The sequence below is a fragment of the Musca autumnalis genome, unplaced genomic scaffold (genome assembly GCF_047663935.1).
Source record: "Musca autumnalis isolate F117 unplaced genomic scaffold, ASM4766393v1 scaffold_3, whole genome shotgun sequence".
NCBI classification, from domain to species: domain Eukaryota; kingdom Metazoa; phylum Arthropoda; class Insecta; order Diptera; family Muscidae; genus Musca; species Musca autumnalis.
The window spans coordinates 231,730,129-231,750,190 of record NW_027411866.1 but is presented as its reverse complement, the minus strand read 5'-3'; the positions used below and the strand labels follow the sequence as shown (position 1 = coordinate 231,750,190).

The 20,062-nt window shown below is 34.4% G+C and overlaps 2 protein-coding genes across 12 annotated transcripts in view; one reads left to right on the top strand and one right to left on the bottom strand.

Annotated features, from left to right (window-relative positions):
* The window catches only part of LOC141399114 (uncharacterized), an 85,436-nt gene extending 74,648 nt beyond the window's left edge, over nt 1-10,788 (top strand). For all 7 annotated transcript variants that reach the window (XM_073977250.1, XM_073977249.1, XM_073977248.1 and 4 more), the window contains 2 exons: nt 3,192-10,524; nt 10,583-10,788. In XM_073977250.1, the coding sequence (XP_073833351.1) occupies nt 8,163-9,359 (1,197 nt within the window). In that variant the 5' untranslated portion in view covers nt 3,192-8,162 and the 3' untranslated portion in view covers nt 9,360-10,524; nt 10,583-10,788. The remainder of the gene's footprint in view (nt 1-3,191; nt 10,525-10,582) is intronic.
* The window catches only part of LOC141399115 (CKLF-like MARVEL transmembrane domain-containing protein 4), a 58,210-nt gene that overhangs the window by 23,703 nt on the left and 14,445 nt on the right, over nt 1-20,062 (bottom strand). The window lies entirely within an intron of this gene.

The window sequence follows — 20,062 nt, the reverse complement described above, 5'->3', positions numbered from 1 at the left end:
TGTTCAAACAAAATAACAATTATTAGATGATCAGACTAAAAATATAAAAAATAATTGTGTCATAAACTTGAAATTTCAAACATCGTAACACAAAAAAAATATTCATTGACAAAAATTATGCATATCATATAAGAATTCCTTACTAGTATTCTCAGAAAAAAATCGTAATAGCCTGAACAGACAATATTCTTAAAATGTTTGAATAAACGCTGAGCTCATCATTCCATGCTGACATAAACATTAATGCACAACAACATCGCCAGTTGTGTCAACGTTTTTTTTTTTTCATTATGTATTGGAACCTAATTTCTAGTCTGCGGTTGTTGTTGTTGTCATTAAAATGTTAAGAAACCAGTTTCCAGTTTTTATTTTATTATCTACTAAAATTTTAACTGAATACGTAAACAATTGTTATTAGCACTTTTATTTAGACAATGCAAATATTTAACAGATGTGTAGAAGAAAATAGCACGGAACATACGAATATGTTTAAAGCATGGTGATATGGTACAATAATTTTAAGGTAGGAAGCATTTAGAATAGCCATAAATCCTGGACTGGATTTAATAAATCCTGTACAAATCTCATTGCATTTAGATCATGGTATAATAAGAAGGTGTTCCATCAAATCATGTCAAACGTCAAATTTGATCACAATAACGCATTACTGTGAATTGCTTGTTTACATTTTGTATGTCATTTTATTCACAATAACGCATTTTGACAACTCGTATAAAGATCAGCTGTTTTTCGCGTTACACCTTATTATTCCACGTGGGTTCGAACCCCAGCCTGGCTCAACTTGCATTTGAAAGAGGAAATAAGTTAGAGGATAGCGAAGCCGCCCCGCAGTCGATGTGTCTGAGGAGCCTTCCTAAACCAAAGGCGAAACATGCATGTCACACAGTGGTGATTGTGTGGGTTCGTATCGTCGGCTTTCCTTTTTCAAAAAGCATCTTGGTCAGTATGCTCGTCTCTAACGAGAAATTAATTAAAATCTATTATGTTTGTTGTCAAAAGCTGTTAACAGTACACTGAATGGCCGACCTTCGTAGGCCTTGGGTAGGTGAATAGAAACTTTTAACACCACAAATTTGGCCAAGCCCTCTTCTCTATGAGGAGTTATTTGACGTATACGCTATGACATTTGAAATGCAGTGGATTTATTAAATCCAGTTATATGTAAACATTCTATAAGCCGTATTTTATGTTAGATTTTCCTAGTAACGATTTTTCATAAACGCATAATCAAAAAAGCTCCATACCAAGGTCTATTTAACAGGTCACGTGAGGAGTACAACAACATCAAGAAAATCCTTAATGCTGTCAAAATGTGTGATTACGTTTTCATACAATTAGTTCAGAATAACATTCAATTTGACAGATTGAGTTCTTTCAACTGGCCCATGGCACAATAATAGAGGTACAGCGGCAAAAACATTAGTTGTCAAAATGATTTATTGTGAATATAATTACATACAAAAGGCATGGTGGAATAAGAAGGTGTTACATCAAATCATACCAAACGTCATCATTGATCACAATAATGCATCGCTGTGAATTGCTTGTTTACATTTTGTATGAGATTTTATTCACAATAATGCTTTTTGACAGCTAGTCTGAAAATCAGCTGTTTTTGGCGCTGTACCTTATTATTGATCCATGACAAAAGGTAAACAAGCAATTCACAGTAATGGTGTGGTAAATGGCTCAATTATTGTTATCGATATAACACCTTCTTATTCCGCCATGAGCTGGCCAATGATGAAATAATGAAGCCCAATTAACATCTAACAGTTTTTATGAGACATGTGTCATTTAAGCTGAAAATTCCATTGAACATCTGTGAAATAAATTACGTAGGCCCCAAATACTGATTCTATGTGCAAGTGTAAATTACGAGTAAGGTGTAAGGACGATTAAGGACGTAAAGCGGCCAGCTGATAGATTTCAATCTGTCAAATTGAATGTTATTCTTAATTAACTGTATGAAGATATTTTGACAGCTTGAAATATTTTCTTGATGTCTTTGTCTTGTGTTGTACTCTTCACGTGAGCTGTTAAATAGACCTGTAGTGGGATTCTGTAACTCATATTTGCTGTTATCGATAATTGTCGATAAAATTAAAATGCTTATAATTTCGATAATTAACGAAATTTTTCGGTAAGTTAACGATGAATAAAAAGTAGTCGCTAGCCTCTACCGACACAAACAGTGATGCCAACTTTTCTTTATGTTTTTAGTCATAATTTTGCCATTTAATTTTACCGATGTTTGTCGGTAACAGCAAAAATCGGTAAAATTAAATCGCAAAATTTTGACTAAAAACAAAGAAAACTTGGCATCACTGTTTGTGTCGGTAGATGCTAGAGACTACTTTTTATTCATCGTTAACTTACCGAAAATTTTCGTTAATTATCGAAATTATAAGCATTTTAATTTTACCGACAATTATCGATAACAGCAAAAATGAGTCACAGAATCCCACAGCTGGAGCTGGGCCTTTTAAGCTGGGTACACATTATCAGTTTTGAATGACAGCTTTGTTGTTGCTTGCTAGTGTGGCCGTTCATGTTTGTCATTCATCATGCAACCGCAAAATGTTTTGTGGTTGCTGGACGGTTTGACAGTTATCGATAATTGCGAAATATCGACATTCAAAACTGACAATGTGTACCCAGCTTTACGCCACCTTATTATTTAATCGTGCTCCTTATCCTATGCTATTCTTTCCAACAGCATTGTACAATTTTGTCATTACTGTAAAAATGCTGTTGTATGGTTATTTTTCATGTGTGGTTATACAAAAATAGGTAGGTGGCGGCATGTCGGTCGGTGTGCACAATTTGAAAGTTTACGTCACACCTGTTGCACTGCAGAAAGAATGAAAATATCTTTGCAAATGCCCTTCACCCTTGTCTCGTTTTGCGAATACATGGGTACATAGATATTTGTTTTCATTGTTGATTATATGTTTTTTCTGATCTTTCTTTTGGCGTTTAACGTTTCTTGCTGCCTCTCGGGTGGCTGCTAATCTGAAAAGACTACAAACGCCTCAACAAAAAATACGAGAAAAACCACCTGAAATAAAAACTTGTTTCTGTGTATTTGCAAGTTTTCATCAACAATTTATTCTTTTGTAGTACTATTCTATTATTAACGCATTTTTTCTTTTCTTATTCTTTTATAGATTACTTGGGAAGAAAACGAAATGAATATCAGATGCAAACGCCAACAGATTTACAGGCTGCCTGCCAAGCATCCATCTGTGGTGCAACAAGTTACAGAGAGGAAAGAGGAGGTACATTACTTGTTCGCATACATAAAAATAATAAATTGACATAATATTAGACAAGTGCACACAGCCACACATAAATGGGCAGACAGACAGTTGTATCGTTAAAGTAGAGGCCAAAAGAAAAACCGCATCCGCTGCATGTTGCAAACATTCTTTGGGTGTTTTTTTTTATTTTGCTATTTTGTTTTTTAGGCATTTGCATTTTCAACCCACAATTGTGTCATTATTCTGTAGAAAAATATTCACTAATTCTCATCAGCATGATGATTGTCAGGCTTTTTTCTATTCTTAAATGAAATGCATTCGCATTAAAGACTTAAGAAAATGAAAAAAATCTAAAATTGATGGGTTGTCGTAGAAAGCTTTTAAATTTTACTTTGAAGCTATAAAATAACCACTTTTATGAGGATTTATTTTACGAAAATGCAATGGAATTGACAAATTAAATCTTGTAGATTTACTAAATGCAGTACAATATAAATGTACTACAAAATTATGAAACTAATTTTGACCTTTGATTTATTTTTCTGATATTTCGACTATCATCGATAGTCATCATCAGGGAATTGTTCAAGATCTATTTAACAGGTCACGTAAGTAGCACAAATACAACTCTGATTTACCTAAAAATTCTTCAATGTGTCAAAATGTTTGTTTACATTTTCATACAATTTATTCACAATAACCAAAAAATTGACAGATTGAAACCAATCAGCTGGTCGTTTTACGCCACCTTATTATTTCATCATGGGAATTGTTGGATTGTTTTATTATTCTCTTAAAGGGTAGTACACACTAACAGTCAAAACTGACAGTCAACGTACTTTAAGGACAATTTTCCGGCAAATAACAACTTTTATTTAGCAAAAAACGTTTGAAATACAATATTTACGATATTATTTAGAGATTATAAAAGAAATTTTTCAATTAGGCTTTGATATTCACGAAACAAACCTCGATGACTGTCAGTTTTGCTTGTCAATGTGTACTATACTCATCAAAATGCATTATTGTGAATAAAATCACATACAAAATGTAAACATGCAATTCACAGTAATGTATTATTGTGAGCAAATTTGACGTTTTGCATGATCTGATGTAACACCTTCTTATTACACCATGCTCTCAACTTAGTACATATAACCTCTTTTGTTGACAAAAGTTTTCCAATTAATTTTTTAGTCAAGATCTGTATAGAAACATTTCAAAATTTACCACAAGAATGATATCACAAAATTAGATATTTTTAATTATGAAGAAATCTCTTCCGAACTCATAATTAAGAAAATATATATGTACATATAAAAAAAACAAAACATTTTTTAAATATTTATTTAACCTTGAAATAAATCATCAACAAAATCTTAACACCTTCAAAAAATATACAAAAACATATTTCCTGTACCAATGCTCAAATAAAACATAAATCAAACAATATAACGTCACACAATGTTGACGTTATGTGACAAATATTTACAAAAGGCGAAAAAGAATTTATTTTAAAGAAAAAAAACGCAAAAACAAAAGAAAATGATAAATATGTGTTAAGCCCCATTTTGGAGAATTCTTTGAAAAAAAAAACAAACAACAACGTACTACAAGAATTCCAAAAATTCAAAATAGTTTTCGCCTTTTTTCTTAATTGACTCCGATGGCAGACGAGCCACCAAGTCAAGCCAATAAATTGGACAGACACGCGCATAACTTTTTGTAGGAGCCGTGTATGGTTCGCGGCTAGATTCTTAAAAAAAAAAAACAAAAACAAAATAACAATGGGATCAGTTTTTTAAACATGCCAATGGAAATATTCATATTCACACACACGGAGACTCTACAATAAAATTATGCAAATTAGTAAACCCTTTTTATGATGGTGTTGCTTTTGTTGTCGTTACTGTCTTCAATGTCCAAAATATTAAATTATTTATAAATTCTTAACTTTTACCATCATCCAACAACCTTAATTTTAATGACACACATTCGTATACATATGTATAAGCGCATAGGTTGAATATTTTAAAAATTAATTTGAAAAAAAGAATAAATTAAAAAAAATCGAAATTAATTTTGAGATGACATCACGATTTTATGAACGAAATTCAACAAATTGATTCATTGAGAAAAAGTACAACAAAAAGATACCCTACACCACTCTCTAATGGGTACTTTGCACGATATGTTATTTTTCATATGTGTTGTCACTTTGCGTATACATTTTGTATATAAAAAGTGACAACCCATATGTACTTCGCGATGAAAAAATACATTTACAAATAAAACAATATACAATAGCCGGTCCCAAACCCAATTGAGAAATGAAGAGGGAGTGTCTTGCCTGGTCCCCTTCACAAGAACAACCTCGGCAGCAACACCAACACATGAGGATAACACAAAATAAGAATGACATGGGATAGTGCCAGAGGAAAATGGCAAGGACCCCAACCAAGAGTCGTTGTTTCTAGGAAACGTTAGATAACAGACCGACCGACTGGAATGAAAAACATTAACATAGATTAATTAAACTAACACAAGGCAAAATGAACAAGAACAGGATATCCATAAGATATCTTATGGCAATGACCTTTGACACACGAAATAGGGACTCGCATTGCGCAATGGAATGTACAAACTTTTCGTGAAATATTGAGGCTTGCACAGTTATAACAGCAGCATCGTATAAAATCGTAGTCTTAGGTATAAGCGAAATGAGATGGAGTAAGCGATGAACTTCTCACAAAAAACGGCAAATATGCTACAAGAAAATGGTGGTGTAAGCGGAGCTGGGATCATAATGTCAATGAACGCTAAGACGTCGTTGCAGACATGGAAAACAATATCTGAATGTGTGATAATAGCTCGATTCAAGTGCAATGTACGACACAACATCATAGTACCCACAGAATATGCTGAACACACCTACTGTGAACGATGAACGAACAGAGAAAAATAGATATCAGACGACATTTGGAACTTAATTTCTCAAAGAGGAACAATATCACAAGAGAGCAGCGTTCCCGTTTTGGGCATTTCGGACCAGATTTGGTCCGAAAATAAATTTAATTTTTAATTTGGTTACATGATTGGCCTAGATCCATTTTGGTCCGTATTCATGCTAATAATTTAAATTTATTTATTTATTGAAAAATTTATTATAATTAAAAAATAACAATAAAATTATCGGGCCTGTTCTGACATTCACTTCAGCAGTCGAAGTGAAACGTACACACCTGAAGCATTTCTGTAACTCACTTCTCCCCTAACACAGGTGTATCCAACACACTTTCAATTTGATGGCGAGAGCCAAGTGAATTCTTATTTTTTACATATACGAACAAAACATGCAAATAAAAAATTCCATACGATAAAATACTAATATGTTTTCTTATATATTGTTACGAATGTAACTGATAGGTTTAAGTTAGTTTAGTTTAATTTCCGTTAATTTAAAAATTTGAATTGTAACGTAAAGTTTTTATTACGCAGCTACTTTATTTAAGCAACAACAACTACCATGTAGAACTCTCTTCATCATTCTAGTCGTTACATTACCTTTTGTTAATGTTCTTTTGTTTGTTTTGTTTTGCAACAATAATGTAATTATCGTTTAGTTCCTACTTCTTGTATTTCGTGTAGTTGTTTGTTGTTGTAGTTACGTCATTACTGTGCTTGTATGGATGTTCGCTTAGTGCGAATGTGCGTCTGTGTGTTCGCTGCACAGATTCGAGTCGTTGCCATATTTCTAGACCAAGGAGATTTTGGGTATAAATAGAGTTACGAATGGCAACATTGAGTGAGTTGTGTTTTAAGCGTTGAACTGAACAGATCGGTTAAATAAGAGCTGCGTGCTAACTAGAGACTTGCTGTGTGCTCTGTAATTAAAGTCGGTTCTGAATAAGTGTAATAAAGTAAATAAAGCATTGTAGAAACGTAATCTAAAACGAACCCTGTTTTATTTGGTACAAATCGTATCGGGGAATAAAACAACGTCTACACGGAGATTAGTTAAATCTAATTCCGTAACAATTGGTGTCAGCAGTGAGATTACGATCATCCTACAATGAAGTTTAAGGATCTACGAGTGGAAGACTTGAAGAAGGAGCTAAGTAAGTTGGAGTTGTGTTCTACTGGCAACAAGGCCGAACTACAAAAACGCTTGTTGGAAGAGTTCGAGCGCCGTGGAATGAACATCGATGAATATGAGTTCGAGAAGGAGGAAGTCGAGTTATCGGCAAAGGGCGAATCCAGCGTTGAGGAAGTTTCGTCGGTAGCTGCCAGGGGTGACGATTTGAAATCAATGCTGGCTATGATGATGCTGGAAATGAATAAGAAAAATTAAGAAAATTCCAGAAAATTAGAGGAAAAGTTGGAGGAGAACTCTAGAAAAATCACCGAAAACTTAATGGCAGAAAATTCTAGGATGTTTGAAGAAAATTCAAGAAACTTAAAAGAGGAGTTGGAAGAGAATTCTAGAAAAATTAACGAGAAACTCGAGAACATCACGATGGTGATTGAAAAGAGAGTAGAAAACGTGGAGGTACAAATGAAAGAGTTGGATAAAAAGATTTTGTCTGTTGACGAGAAAGTTCTGGCCCATGATGAGAAATTTGTGAACCTTGAGAAGAAAATGTCGGAACTGGAAATCAAAGGAAGCCAAATGAGACTTTACAAGACTTTGCGGCTGATATAGAGCGGTTGGCGCAGTTGGCATATCCAGGAGAGACACATCCATTGGTGGACCGCATAAAGATTGAGACATTTGCAAGTGGTATTCATGATCCAGAGATAAAATTTGCGACGTATGCGGCACCGATAGGAACATTTGCAGAAACCGTGTCCTTTGCCCTGGCCCAAGAAACCGCGAGGATGCTGGTGAAACCTAAAGCTTACAACGTGAGGAGGCTGGAAGTTGAGGACAACAATTCCCAGACCGTGGTCGATCATCTGAAAGATGCACTAATGCGTGTGAAACGAGGGGCTGGAAAAACGAGAAAAACTTGTTATAACTGTCGGAAAACTGGACACTTGACCCGAGAATGCAGATTGAGACAAGCAAGGCCCAGATCCACCTCACCGCCTTCAAAAAGCGACGACCAACCGGTGGCCAAGAATCTGGAAAGGGTGACATCAGGTGAATCAAATAAAGGGAATTCCGTCAATCACGAGACGCTGCTGGCAGAGGATGAAAATGATGGTCCCACAATCTCTATAGCCATAGTCCAGCAGAAGAATCACAACTTAACGGTTAAAGGCTTCGTCAATGGTGTATTGCGTACCTTGACATTGGACACCGGTGCAACAAAGTCCATTATTAGACCGGATTTGGTAAAAGGGAAGGTATTGCCGTTAAATGGAGTCAAATTGCGGACGGCCACAGGCGAGAAGACCCCGGTGCATGGAAAGGCCTACCAAAGGCTAAGTATGGGTAGGAAATCGGTAAATTTCGATTTTATAGTGGCCGATATTGTGGACGAAGTTATACTTGGCGTGGACTTTATGATTGCCTTCGACATCAACCTGGACATAAAGCACCGTGTGATGACTTGGTCCTATGTGGAAATACCGATAAATGTGGGCTACAACGAGAAAAGCAAGCATCGCCAAAGTGCAGAATCCGACGAGATCGCTGTAGATGTCCGTACGCTGAGGGTGGAAGCCGCTGACAATTGGCCCGTAGGAAAGTGGAAAAATCTCGCGACGAGGAGGAAAAAGAGAAGATGTACGTCGAGGAAAGGTCTATCGAAAAGCGGCCGTACAGCAAGGAAGGGCAAGTCCGAGGAAGACCAGGTGGCACTTAGGAAGGTGACCACGAAGAAAGAAGGTATAGCATCGCGATTCCTGGAGAGAAAGCAACGTCGTCCAGAAGAGCAAGAGTCCAAAGCTGACGCAGTAGAGGGTACATCTAAATCAGTTGCCACCACTACAGAACGAGAACTGCATCTAGTCAAGAGGAACAGGCTTAAGCGGGAGGCAGTGTTACCAATGCCCATACCACCGAGAGGGAACTGTGCCTATTCGGGACGAACAGGCTTAAGCGGGAGGCAATGTTACGAATGTAACTGATAGGTTTAAGTTAGTTTAGTTTAATTTCCGTTAATTTAAAAATTTGAATTGTAACGTAAAGTTTTTATTACGCAGTTACTTTATTTAAGCAACAACAACTACCATGTAGAACTCTCTTCATCATTCTAGTCGTTACATTACCTTTTGTTAATGTTCTTTTGTTTGTTTTGTTTTGCAACAATAATGTAATTATCGTTTAGTTCCTACTTCTTGTATTTCGTGTAGTTGTTTGTTGTTGTAGTTACGTCATTACTGTGCTTGTATGGATGTTCGCTTAGTGCGAATGTGCGTCTGTGTGTTCGCTGCACAGATTCGAGTTGTTGCCATATTTCTAGATATTTCTAGACCAAGGAGATTTTGGGTATAAATAGAGTTACGAATGGCAACATTGAGTGAGTTGTGTTTTAAGCGTTGAACTGAACAGATCGGTTAAATAAGAGCTGCGTGCTAACTAGAGACTTGCTGTGTGCTCTGTAATTAAAGTCGGTTCTGAATAAGTGTAATAAAGTAAATAAAGCATTGTAGAAACGTAATCTAAAACGAACCCTGTTTTATTTGGTACAAATCGTATCGGGGAATAAAACAACGTCTACACGGAGATTAGTTAAATCTAATTCCGTAACAATATTATGCATTTACAGTATCAAAAATAAGTTAATTTTGTATAAAAAATTCAATTATCTTTGAAGTACTTAAATTTGTTAGATTTTTTCTGTTAAATATGTTCTCACTTGTTGAAAACAGCTGATTGAAAACAACATCGAAAAAAGAGTGTTGCTGGATGGGTATTATGCTTAAAATGTAAGTGTGCATATAAGGTGTTGACTTGAAATTTAACTATCTGGTAACACAACTTTCGTCTGCAAAGCGCCATTGACGTTTGTTTTTTGGTAAACAAAATAAAAAGGCAGCAGTAGAAGAAAATGTAAGTAACAATTTGTAATTTTTTACAATAATGGGAATAATAAAAGCATTTCTATTTAGGTGCCCTCGCAAAAGTAATGCACATGATGAAATTTTCATCGAGTTTATGGAAAAACATCCTGATGTTGCTACCGGCTACACCAAGAAGGATAAAGCTACTTAGCATCAATTGTGGAGTGAGTTAACAGAATCACTAAATTCCTGTGGACCCCAAATAAGAAGTATGCAAGAGTGGAGCAAGGTAAGTATTTTCCATATGTCTACATACACCAGTGCTCAACGTGTTTTGGTTTTTACAGACATGGACCGATTGGAGACGCAATGTGAAGACAAAACTTGCACACAACAAACTCGAATGTAAAACAACCGGAGGAGGACAATATAAAAAAATATGTTATCACCCCATTGGAGGAACGCATTGCCGTTATTTGTGGACTATACTCCGCTGTGGGAGGTATAAACGGTACAAATACTTTTGGAACTTCTAAGATCTGCTGCAAAGTCGCCAACAGAGCTGTTTTTAGAGCAATGTAATTCACCAACGTCGAATCAATCAATATCGTCGTCAGTTAACTCGGATATTACACCCACTCCAAAGAAGAAGAAGAATAGATCTGGTCCGGATGTAGAACTTTTAATGCAAGAAGAGTGCAAAAATTTGAAAAGTGTTGCCAAGGAAATTAAAAGCCTTCGTGAGGAAGCAGTTACAGATCGAAGATATTTGATGGACATAAAACTTCGTCTGCAAAAAATGGAAAATAAGCTTGACCAATTGCGTCATTGAAAAAGGAAGAAATACAAGAAGCTAGAAGACACAATTTGCGGATTGAGAAAGATTTAGTAACAAGAAATGAGTTGAAATTAAAAGCAATTGAGTTGGAGCAATATAAAACCGATTTATTTGCTGGTAGAAATTAAACAAAATGTGTATCGATTGATATCAAGTACCCAAGTACCTAATAACATAAAATGAATTTGTATGAAATATTTTTAGTTTTTAAAGATTGTACTGAATTTTTTTTATTAATAAAAACTGAATTTCGTTTTGTTAGAAGAAATTTAAATTTGTTATGATGATAATGAGCGACAAATTTTGTCTCTTACTCTAGCTCCATCAACACTGTTTGCTATTTCTTCAGATTCGGTATCATTTTTGTCTGGGGATGGTGGTAGAACTTGCTCATCCATAGGCAAATTGAATTTTTTGCAAATATTATGCAAAGCGCATAATGATACCTTAACTGGTTCATAAGCAAGTGTCATTTGCAAACATCTGAAACGACTTTTCAAATTGCCTATAGTCCTTTCTATAATATTTCGAGCAGAACTGTGACGTTTGTTAAATCGATGTTGATTGGTACCGAACTGGTGTCATATATAGGGTGTCATCATATAAGGTGTCATCATATAGGGTTCTAATCCATACCCTGAATCACCGAGCAACCAGCAGTTTCGTCCATGGCCATACAAATCTTTGTAGTAGTTTTTTGCACTACTTACCAATCAAACAAATGAATCGTGACAAGAACCAGCCTTAGAGGCATCGACGGCTCTTATTTTCATCTGTGGTCACATACCTCAGTAAAATCCATACATTAGCATCAAAAATCGACAAAATGAATTTTTACTTACAATCATTACGTTTAAGCTAAAATAACCTTTTCGATTGTAATAAAGGACTTCTTCCCGGGGTTTGGTGAGACGGACGTGCGTTCCATCTACACACCCGGGATACCATACTTGTGATAAAAATGATTTAAATATGAATGATAATCGAATATCCTCCTGTTCCATTTCTACATTAATCCATGATGAACATACGTTGTCTTCCAATGCATTGATCACCTTCCAAAGTATTTTACAAAAAGTTGACCTCCCCATGGTTAAAAAGTTGACCTCCCCATGGTTAAAAAGAAGGCTAAAAAAAGGCTAGGACACCTTGAAATGATCATACAGCTAAAAATCTCAAGGCGGCAGCTAATTGTATGCTTGCTTGGTTTGAACTGCTACGTAATTGGGAAGCAATCGAAGTTAGTATAAGAGAAAATCCTTCCTTATTTAGTCTATAGTATCCTACAAAGCTGAAAGTATATCCATATCATAACGAAAATTTCATTCACCTTTTCTTACATACCTACAATTTGGAATGTCCAATGGATTGGTGGAATCACGCAGTCATAAACTAATTGATCTGAACCTGCAAGAATCTACTATTTTTTACTACGATAACATTTTTTCCTTTATGTTATCGGGAAAAATAGTAAAAATTAGTAGATTCTTGCAGTTCTGGAACAGACCATATATTAAATAGGTATTGCATTTATATCGTCCACTTTTATAAATTCATGATTTTTTTACGAGTTTGTTTGATTAAGATATTTACCTTTGGGTAATACGGCCGTACAACAGGCACACGCAATTTGTTAGTTAATTCCCTTACGAAATATCACCGATAATATTTTAGAAATGTGTCACAATTTCATCAAAACATTTTAATATTTTCTAAACTTATTTTCGTAGAGGATTTGCACAATTTTTGTTATCATTTACCGATATGGACATTCAATAATGGTATTAAAATGTTAAAGTAATAATTATGATTTTTATATCGTCAAAAATGTGATTTATTGCTATAAAAATATCACATGTGTACACACTTACTATGTATGTATAGAAGTTTCATGTCATAAAGTTTGGACATTAATCGATCTGAAATCATTGGTGTAAGGTGAAGTCCCTCCTTTAATCTACAAAAATCGATGTCGAAGTCTACAGTCCATATCGGATATGACTCATCGGATGTGACACCTGATTTTTTTCCATTTTTACTCATTTGCTTATAAGTGAAATTGTATGGTGATTATCATTTAATAATGTCGCAGATAAAAAGAAAACATTTTAATAATTGAACAAGAAACACAACAACGCTAACGACGGCAAAAGGACCGTTAATGCAAACTCATGATAAGTGGAAGTTAGATAAGATTAAAATACAAATATACAATGCACATCAACATTTATAGCTATTTCAACATTTTTTGTGTAGAAATATTTTCTGGAATGGCAATAAAATCGACAAAAACAGCTGATCAAGATTTTCTACTTTAAACGTCAAAAAATGCGTTAATGTTTGTTTACTCTTTGCACTGTGATTCAATCATAAAAAGCTTTGTTCCTTTACTTTTCTAATGGTAAAAGTAGCAAAAAAGAGAACTGTAACAATTTCTCTAACGTACAAATTTTGCACAAAAGTAAAATAGTAGATCTGGCAGCAATTAAAAAAAAAACAAACATGGCTGTTTTAAAAAATAACAACAAATAAACAAAATAAAGTTCACTCTTTTATATTTCACTGGTTTAAATTTTTTATTTTGCTTTGACAGTGCGTGTTGAACTTTTGCCTTAATTGTCAAATCACTGTTTGACAGTTTGGCAGATTTTCCACTTGTTACACCACGAAATTTGTCGAGCAGAAAGTAGTAAAAGAGAAAGCCATTTTCGCATGATCTCTCTTAAATTTTGCTTCAAGTTTTGCTACTTTTAGGGGTTAGAGAACGCTTTCTGAGTTAACAATGGTAATACTTTAACGTAAAGGAACAAAGCTATAGTTTGTTCTCACAGCTCAAATCGCCATCAGCTGTTTTTGCTGTGGGACCTGTTAATTGGGTCATGACCTGTTAGGTGTTGTCAGATGGCAATTGCCTTATAGTAGGTTTACATATAATCGGTTTTAATACATTTACTGAATTTCAAATGTCAATTCTCCATAAAGAAGGTTAACCCGGCAAAAAGCTCTAATTTTAACATGGTAGGTAAAATGATTCAGGATTATGGTTTTGATGCTGACAGTTTCCAGAGACCTGTTGATTCTTAAAAATATTTGAAAAATATTTACTTGTATATAAGATACATTTCCCAAACAATGTACTATTTTCAATCCGTTTAGTCACTAAACAATATTCTCAAAATTGAAATCAACATTTCCCGACTCCCTTCCTTTCGTATCTACTATGATAACAATTTCCAATCAAGGCCTATAGTCTTAAACATTTAAAGAAAAAAACCGATACCGCCACATTTTACTATTGCAAACATACAACCACACGATTTGATTGTTCATCAAGTATTGTGTTTGCGCCAAGTTTTGAAATTTGACACGTTTGTTTGTTGTTGCTCAAGTTGAGTATATGATGACGATTTTTTTTTGTTTCCATGAAGGAATAATAATTACAATCAGAATTTTGCTTAACATACTAGATGTGATTTAGAGATTGTCGATACTTATATGGTATCCATAATGCAACTCAGTGGCGGAATAAATAAATAAATTCATTCAAGCATTCAACCAACCAACAACGGGTATACAAAAGTTGAAAGACATTTTCGTTAAGAAAGATAAATAAATGTGTAATAAAAACAAAAATGTTGACGTAATTTTTTTTTGCTATACGAATTATATTATGATGAGTCATTTAGCATATAGAAATATGGTTCATCTGATCTTAGCCTATTTCAAAATGGCCTTTAATCATAATTTATTAAAACATTATCATTTCCTAATTTTTCAATTTGAAAACTATCCAAAATTCTTTTCTGTCTAAGTAATTTTGTTATATACTTAAGTTAACTGGTCCACAGTAAACAACAACTTTTATTTTTATTTAATAATATTATATACATATATTTTATATTTGTATGTCATTTGTTGGCGCAGTGCCAGTCTTTATTATTAAATGAAAATGAAAAAAAAAACTCAGCCATAGACAGGCATTAATGGTATTTCAAAAAATTAGTCAAACCAAAAACGAACAAGTGGCAGTTTTCTTTTATATAGCGCCATTAGTCAGTTTATGTGTGCAATATTAATCACTTGAGATTTATGTTTTGTTTCTCTCGTTTAATGTTATTTTTGAAAACAATTTTTGTACGTTTTCTAACTTCTGTCGACATATTGTTGGCCACTTTTAGAAAAAAAAGCAAAAACATAAATTATTCAAAAGTATTTAATGTGCATACAAAATGCTTTGACAAATTTACGCTAAGAGGCCTCTTTAATAAAAAATGCCTTGACAAACCCACGTTCAGAAGGCTCCTTATATTCCCCAAAATGCCTTGATAAATCCACGCTTAGATGCCCCTTAATACTCCCCCAAAATGCCTTGATAAACCCACGCACAGATGATTATTTATATCCGACCAAAAATGCCTTGATAAGTCCACGCTTAGATGCCCCTTAATACTCCCCCAAAATGCCTTGATAAACCCACGCACAGATGCCTATTTATATCCGACCAAAAATGCCTTGATAAACCCATGCTTAGATGCCTCTTTACATCCGACCAAAAATGCCTTGATAAACCCACGCTTAGATGCCTCTTTATATCCGACCAAAAATGTCTTGATAAATCCACGCTTAGATGCCTCTTTATATCCCACCAAAAATACATTGATAAACCCACGCTTAGATGCCTTTTTATATCCGACCAAAAATGCCTTGATAAATCCACGCTTAGATGCCTCTTTATATCCGACCAAAAATGCCTTGGTAAACCCACGCTTAGATGCCTCTTTATATCCGACCAAAATTTCCTTGATAAATCCACGCTTAGATGCCTCTATATATCCGACCAAAATTTCCTTGATAAATCCACGCTTAGATGCCTCCTTATATCCGACCAAACTTTCCTTGATAAATCAGCGCTTAGATTCCTCTTTATATCCGGCCAAAATTTCCTTGATAAACCCACGCTTAGATCTTTCTTTATATTCCGCCAACATTAGAGTTGTATAATATAAGCTCTGTTCCTTTACGTGCAAGAATCTTCAAGTTTTACCACTTTTTACTCGAAAAGCGTTCCTTTACTTCATGTAAGCATACAATTGATATGAGGGCAGTTTGCAACTTTAACTACCTTTGCTACTTTTACTATTTTTAAAAGTAAAGGAACAGACCAATAGTTAATTTGAAATATCTAGTTCAATAGTTCAGCTCTTTAAACTGAACTGGTTCAGTAATCTAGTTCATAGTTCAATATCCAGTTCAATTATTCTAAATGCCAAAATGCCTTGATAAAAGGCCTGTTCGATAATGGGTACTTTACACGATATGTTTTTTACATATGAGTTGTCACTTCTCCCATACAAAATGTATATGCAAAGTGACAACTCATATGCAAAAAACATATTGTGTAAAGTACCCATAACTTCGCAAGTAAAAAGTATATGCGAGTTCTTGCAACTACTTGCGAGTACTTCTCATTTCTCTTTTACTGAACAAGTTTGTTGTCGAACAACATTTTGTGAAAGTTTGTACAAATTTGTACAAACTTTTGAGTTATCGTACAGAACTAAAGTCACGTCACGTTTAGATGTCCATAAATACCTTCATAAACCCACGATATCGAAAAACGAAATCTTTTGAAATGCGTAGGCAAATGGGACGCGCAGTATGTTTACATCTACGTAAATGTAAACGTACTACTAGTGCCAGATTGCAGTCGCGAATTATAAAGCCGCATTTACATCTAACAGGTTTAAAAAAACAGGTGTCATTTAAGTTGTCAATTCTATTGAATATTTGTCAACTAAATGACGTATTTGTACCCCGTTCGCACTTAACCGGGTTTCAAATGCTAATTCCATAGCACAGACGTCAAATAAATCCTCATAAAGAAGGTTAACTCGGCAAAAGGATCTAATTTACTTTTAGTTTGTTGATAATCCAGAATACTTGACTTTATATGGCACCCAAGCTTAACAATATTTTCTGCAATACAAATTATAAATATTTGTTTCAGCATGATTTATAGATCAAATCGGTACTCGTCAAAGGTGTTAGCAGTTGATTGAAAGGCTTTCCCATATTTATTGGTAATTATAAATCACCATACAAAGCTTATCAACGAATAGGAGGGTGGATGTATTTTTTTTTTGTTCTTCTACTTTTAATGTTAAAATAATTGGGGAAAAAAAAACTACTCAAAAAGCAATAACTATCGATATTCGTTTGTTATAATGTGGTCTGTATATTGACCCCATTTCATTTAACAGATACATATAGAGCACGCTGCAAACGGTGGGGTTTGGGGGAAAACAAATTATCTAATGTATTATTATTATTAAATGGGGTTGTGTTAGTGGTGAGTGAACTGCATGTGCGTCTCTCACAATTGTGACAACTTTCATTATGGAAGTCCATATGTAATGCACATACATTATCACCCTACATATCGTCACCTGAAATGCCCAAAGACGTAACCCTCAAAGGGTTACCATGTGGGTTACGTCTTTGGGCATTTCAGGTGACGATATATACCTATTTGTTTCTTCTATGTGTGTACTTGATATAATATGATAGTTGTGGTTAATGATTAGTATCCATAAATGTTAAAACAAATCAACGTTGAAATAGCAAAATAATACATGAAGAGGGACTGTCTCTCTCTCTCCGTTGTTGAAATGAAAGTAAAGTTTATAAAAAAAACCAAAACAGAGCATTAACACCAACTATGGGTGAAATGGGAAAGTTACAATGGGTGAAATAGGCAATAGCAACAACAATGTACTTTAACTGTTTTCCTTTACATACATGTTGTGTATATGCAAAGTTCATAATAACAATAATAACGATGATGTCAAACTACATTGAAACTTAATTCTCTCATACTTACATACATCAACAACAAAGCTAATACAAATGCGTCACATAATTAATGTCAGATTTAATAACCTATGTGTGAATGTGCGCATGCGTTCAATGGTACATTGACCTCTAACTCATGGCATGTAACTTACAAAAGTTTATGATGTTTACGACAAAGATTTAATCACAAACGTCTGTGTGAATATGAAAAAGATTTACAAAAGCTATTACAAAATTATGGAACATGTTAAAAACAATCACACTGGCCATTACTTAGTCCAGGACCTAGAGTAAAGCTACATGAGAGAATTTTGTCGTGTATCATACCTCATGTTGGGCGCCAATAAAACAAATACTACATTACGAGTTTATTTTACTTCACAAGCTTACCAGCTTACTTAACGTTTCGATAAAGTTGGACGTCATTTCTGATCAAAGAATAAAAGAGCAAGGGCAACATATATCGCAATGTTCCTTATTTTTTTTATCAGAAATAACGCCCGACTTTACTGAAACGTTGGATGTGTTTTCGGCCTCTGTCCTCTTTCTCCATTTTTCAATAAAACCCTCGTTTAGACTATGCTCGATTTCGAAAATACAATATATGTCAAACAAATCGAGATAATGAACTTAATCATCGCATAAGTGCATAATCTAAATCATGATTTAGTTTGCAATTTTCTTTTCGACTTTTGCATTAACAAAAAAAAGTAAACATACTCTATTGTGGTAGCAGTAACAACTTTTGGTACTTTTGAGTGGAGTTGGATTTTTCTGCACAAATACAACACTGCTAGATTAGTGCCTGATTAAAAAAAAATAAGGCCAATTTCGTATTAAGCAATTAAATCCCCATGAAGGAGGTAAACCCTCCAAAACCTTTAATGAAAACAGGATACATGTTCTTTATAACCACGTTCCACTGTGATATACAAAATATAAAGTAATATATGTCATATTTACTTAGAAAACAATTGCAATGAATCGCAACGACGACAATAAACTCTAACAAATTCGCTTTAAATACAAATGTACCTTTTCTCATAATTTTTCATGCACTATTTCAACATTTAAGTGGGTGGGTGTCTGCCGCAAACGCAAACAAGTCTCATAAAAATCAACTCATCAAATTGCAAACATAAAATTGTCGTGTGTTTTGTCATTATAAAGAAGGTTGCAATAAATATCTGTGTCTGGCTAGAGAAGGCACAAAATCGTCGATGGCGCTATTGAAAGTATCGATACATTGTCATTATTTCTATGGTTTATAGCATGGCGGAATAAGAAGGTGTTACATCGATAACAACAATCGGGCCATTTACGACACCAATCGTCAAAATAACGTATTACTGTGAATTGCTTGTTTACCTTTTGTATGTAATTCAATAATGCAATTTTACAACTAATGTGATAATCAGCTGTTTTTGCCGTTGTACCTGTATTATTGTACCATGGTTTATAGTATGTTTACACAGTACTTCTAAACCTTGGAATTCCTGTGGATTTAAATTGTCATTTCCATTACATATAACATTTCCATAAATCCTCACAAAAAAGGCCTGTTAGACTATGAAATTATACTATGATTTAAACTGTCAATCCCATACAATATACGTCAAATAAAATCCAATGGATTTAGAACTACGATTTATTTGGTGTGTATACTATGGAATTGACATTTGAAATCGAGTGGATTTATATATCTAAACGTACTATAAGGCCATATTTATATTATAGCCTTTTGCAGGGTTGACCTTCTTTAGGCCGTCATCAGACCATCTGATTTTTTACATGTATGACATCAGCTGTTCTGTATATTAGTATACCCAAAGTGACAACGTACATGTGAAAAAGCAGATGGTCTGATGACGGCCTTATGAGGATTTGTTTGACGTATATGTAATGGAATTGGCATTTAAAACCCAGTTTGTTAAATCCGGTAATATATAAACGTACTATAAATTACCTTATAGACTATAAACTCATATTAAGTGCATTATCTCGACAACTTAAATCCCCTGGATTTGCTGAATCCAACATAGTCTATGTAGTACCCCGTATAAAATGATCTAAAACGGCGTTTGCATTGGAGCTTTTTGCCGGGTTAACATTCGTTATGAGGATTTATTTGACGTTT